Below are 4,573 nucleotides of genomic sequence, written 5' to 3'. Positions count from 1 at the left end.
TTGTTTGGCCAATTTTTAAAATTAGTGTCTTTCCCAAGTACGGTAATAAACTGGTTAAAATTAAAGATACTTTCTCTCTGGAAAAACAAAATAAGAAATATGCCCATCTCATGAATACGTCAAAACATTTTCACTGTGATCTACATAATTTTTCCATGTACTCGGGTCGACGTGCACTTATTTGCAGGTCTGATAACTCAATTCCTTATGGGCTCATTGTTGTATTTGAATTCTAAAAAATGACGCGAAATATTGTCCATTACAGGCCCATAAGTGGGTTCGGATGTTAGACCTGCAAATATGTATGTACACGTCGGCTCGAGTCATTGGCCACATGGCAAAATGTGCTCAAAATGGCATACATGACAGAAAAAAGTGGTCACAGTTTTTGAAATATCCAGCCTCGCAATAGGTCATTCTCTCAGCTTGACCCATGGATATGTTCATAACTTTCACAAACAAAGCAGTGTGTTTACGTTTGTTAAGAAATATCCAATCGATAGACATCAACAAATCATGTGATGGATGATTCAGTTGGACGAAAACCAGAATATAGGTCACTCCCATGAGAAAGAAAAGTCTTGTGATCTATTCTATATTAAAATTATGTTCTGGCACACTGTTGCTAAGGGGTCGAGCTGTCCATTATGATTATGTAATGTGAACAAAAACTCGAACTATATCAATTTTTAGGTTGAAATTATCAATTACAATGATACGCGTCAATAGAAACAGTAATTAATAATGTTATGGTCATGTCCTTGATCCTCGCTATCACAATCGTATTGTTCTTTGATATCCAATATTTACACACCAAACTGAATACACAAAAAGAAGGTTTAAGTATGATATTTACATCAATATTTGATAGCTGTCCTAATATATTTTATGTGCAAGAATTAATGGCAACCGTTTTCGAATAAATAAATGAATTAACGTACTTATCTTTTATTTACACAGTGAATATTCCACAATTTTACTTTACTCCTTTTTGAAAGACACATAAAATCATTATCACAAAAGCGAAAAATAAATTGAATGGTTCCGATTATGTTTTGGTTTCTCCGTTGAATTTTATCTTCAGAAAGTGCATTCGGGGTTTATCCGCTGCAGTGTTCAGAGGGCTGTCGTTTGTTTTCCTGTATTTTTTATGCTGGAAATCGAAATACACATCCTGGTCGATGGCTTTCATGACCTTGAAGTTTGCTCCTTTCTGGGCTTCTTTTTCGTCTGCATCGGTGACGTAGTGGAATTGAGATCTGAAGTCGTTCTCGGATACTCTGGATGAACAGCCCATGTATAATGGCTCTTTAGAAGCAATATTGGTAGGATCCCGAGATGATGGTGGTGTTGGTTCTTTAGGCTGGACAACGGGGGCTACTGGCTGGTTCAGCAAAGACCTCCCCGTCATTGTTTCTGTTTCAATGCCGGCAGAATCCACTAGGGTTGAAAGGTTCTCTTCAGAAGCCCGGAAAGCATTGTAAAGTTTAGACTTCCGGTACATTGCATTGTTTTTCACGGCTGGTGGCGTATCTGAACTTGACTCATCGTCATCCACGTAATCGTAAAACTCATCATCGTCTTCACACCGATTCAGTTCCAGATTACTTACAGCTCCATTTGCTTTGAACTTATATCTATTGTGAAAGTCATTTAACGGTCGCTGGTTAATGAGTCCAACGCATTGAAGATGATCCAAAATTTCAGTGCGAAGAATTGGAGAGTTAACGGATGGTTTGGACGTAGACCCCCAGTGTTTTAGAGACATAGCTTTAGGATCGCTCCACAACTTCTTTGGACTTTCCTCTGATTTGTTCACTACCGATGACTGTTGCACATTTCCTGGTTTACTTTGCTTCTGTATTTTGTTTGAAGTTTGCTCTGGTTTTGTATCCTTGTCTCCAGGCGCTTGCACTGACTGTCCAACTAGGGATATCTGACCTATTGAAGCCTTTGGACGGTGAAATGATGCTTCGTAAACCACCGGAGATGGAGAGATGAGTTTATCACGATTGTGATGAGCCAATGAGCGCCTAGAAGCTAGAGGTCGTCGACGATTTTGAGTCATGGTTGTACCTTCAATCGGACGAAGTTCCAAGAAATCAGGTGAATTGGAATATTGTAATGATTTTGAAACGATGTTTTCTACAAAGAAAGGCTCTTGAGATAGAGGATTTGAAGGTGAAAACGAGTCAAAATTGGTGATCCTTTGGTCTCGATGCGTACGATACAATCCATCTACACCGTTGCTCCTTTTTTCGTTGCCATTGATGCTTTCAATGATTAAATCCTCCTCCACGTTAAGAGCTGCTTTCTTTTTTGCTTCCCTGTGATTCAGTAAAGCGTCAAGGGTTTCACTTTGGACTCGTGTATTGGACGGTACACGGGGTTCTTCGCCTCGGGGGTTGAGTGACGTCATAGATTTGGTTCTGTTTGTTGTGGTATCTTTATAATCCGTGAAAATTGGTTCCTTTTGATGCGACATGATGATAATCGGAGGTGCCGAGTTGGCGTCTATTGACGTAATAGGCACTGCCATGTCCATGGCATCACATTTTGCGATATCGGTCAGCTTTTTCATAATTTCTTTTTTCTTTGAGGTTGGTATATGACGTTTAACCACTTGCATCTGATGAACGTTATGCGCCCGTTGTTCATCTTTTGTCTTCGAATTCGCTGGGTTGGAAGAATCTCCATTTTGGTTATGCTGACTCGATTCTTTCGATGGTTTCTCGTGATGAGTGTGTTCATTAGAGTCCATTGCCGTGCCTCGTATGCATGACACCTCTCTGACAATCTCTTTTTTGGATTCTGGGATGATTGGTTGTTTTGTTTCACTTGACTCGTCGGATATTTGATTCGTTTGTGCCGATGGGTATGTTGGAGCTTGGCCATTCGTGTCAAACTCTTTTTTAAATCCAGCTCTGAATGTTGTCAAACCAGCCAAATGTTCTTTCGCGTCCAACAAACTTTTATGCATAAAGGCTCCTTGATCATTCTGAGTTCGAGGTCTTGGGATAGATATTGTCCTGGTCCTGTTTGACAAAATTTGATTGATCGTCGACGAGTTTTGAGATTGAGAAGTCGCCGGTGCCATTGTTTGAAGTCCGTTCGTTGATTTTAAATTGTGCGAAAAGTGGCTGATGTTTACACCTCCCTCGCCATTTGTCGTTGAAGCCACGAGAAGTTTATTTGAAGGTGTTGGAATGGTGTGTCCCAAAATACTCGCTCCTTTGATACCGACGGATTGAGATCCACCGACGTGACTGTTACCTCCAGCTCGTGTCGGTGGTAAACTGTCCATAGGTCGTTCATCGTGGTTGACCGCGGCCACAATGTTCAACAGAGCAGCCTGTCTAAGCGTTTCTTGTAGATCCCTCATTGACTTCAGATCACGCTTGATGTCACTCTCGGTCTTAGATCTACCTAATTCCACTAAAGTTCCAGGTGTCCAGTTTAAGTTTTTGTTATTACTACCGCTTCCACTTCCACCAAGTGGCAATCCATAACTGTTATTAACGTTAGACTCCACGTCCTCAAAATGGATCGATTCTCTTTTGACGAGGCCCAGGGGGCGTGGCCTCGGCACGCCAACTTTCAAAGGGCTAACTTCGCCCATGTTTATATAAAAATATACAAAGAAATGATTGAAAAGCCAAATTGGGGTGATTATGACTCGACGCTGTCCTTTTCACGTTGCAAAGTAACAGTTTTACACAAAGGGCGTAAATATAATTGCCAGTTTAAATCATTCTTTTTTGTTGACATTTACTGCACCGCATGAAATTTATAATGACGTTTTACATGCAACGCTTGAACGAATATCTTTTCGTGAGGGTAATTCAGTAATGCGATCGACAGGAGTTTTTACTATATCAATATTTGCATAGAGAATAGAGGCCGATTGGTCTTAGTGACGTGTGGTTGTGGTACGTAGTATTACATGAGACATTGCTGTTTATAGAGCCCCATAAGTCATAACCATAACTTTGTCAATATAATCACATAGCCCTTTGGTGGTAAGGGCGGGGGTAGTCACTTCTCCAATGCTATCAATACATAGGATATTATAATGATTGTCCCGTTCTTCCTCTGCTCTCCCTGTTATTCTATAGCCGATAAACTGTCTCAAAAAGGCATTCCATTCGAAACCTGGCAAATAGAAAGAAAAAAATGGAGAAGAGAATTATTTATGGCCCTAAAAGTCCCGTAAACAGATATGTCGATAGTTGTTCTGATTTAAGATTCCTTTGAACAACTTGAGAGTAGTTATAAACATATTATAAAACTGCCGTACTCTGAAAAAGCACGTATCTAAAATGTTGGCCAGAAAACTCGTCCTTCAAATATGGATTTGATTAAAATGACCCTTATCTTGGCAAAACCTCTCAAACTTAGGACCTCCGCGAAGTCCCAGGTTTGAGAGTCTTTGCCAAGATGCGGATCATTTTAATCGATCGATATTTGAAGGACGAGTTTTATGGCAAACTTTCAAATGAGAGCGCCAGTTTATAGCTATTTTCGCCAACAGAACAGAATTTAGCTATTTAGAACGTCCTTTATGTTTTCGTTT

At 40.1% G+C, this 4,573-nt stretch overlaps 1 protein-coding gene across 1 annotated transcript in view; it reads right to left on the bottom strand.

The window, feature by feature from the left end:
* LOC144962682 (uncharacterized) overlaps nt 1-4,573 on the bottom strand; it is a 44,333-nt gene continuing 39,760 nt past the window's right edge. Inside the window, exon 2 of the mRNA XM_078895820.1 lies at nt 1-4,152. Within this exon, the coding sequence (XP_078751946.1) occupies nt 1,049-3,619 (2,571 nt within the window). The 5' untranslated portion in view covers nt 3,620-4,152 and the 3' untranslated portion in view covers nt 1-1,048. The remainder of the gene's footprint in view (nt 4,153-4,573) is intronic.

The sequence above is a fragment of the Berghia stephanieae genome, chromosome 1 (assembly GCF_034508935.2).
Source record: "Berghia stephanieae isolate SIO BIC M18660-M18661 chromosome 1, UCSD_Bste_1.3, whole genome shotgun sequence".
NCBI lineage: Eukaryota > Metazoa > Mollusca > Gastropoda > Nudibranchia > Aeolidiidae > Berghia > Berghia stephanieae.
This window is presented reverse-complemented; position numbering and strand designations above follow the sequence as displayed.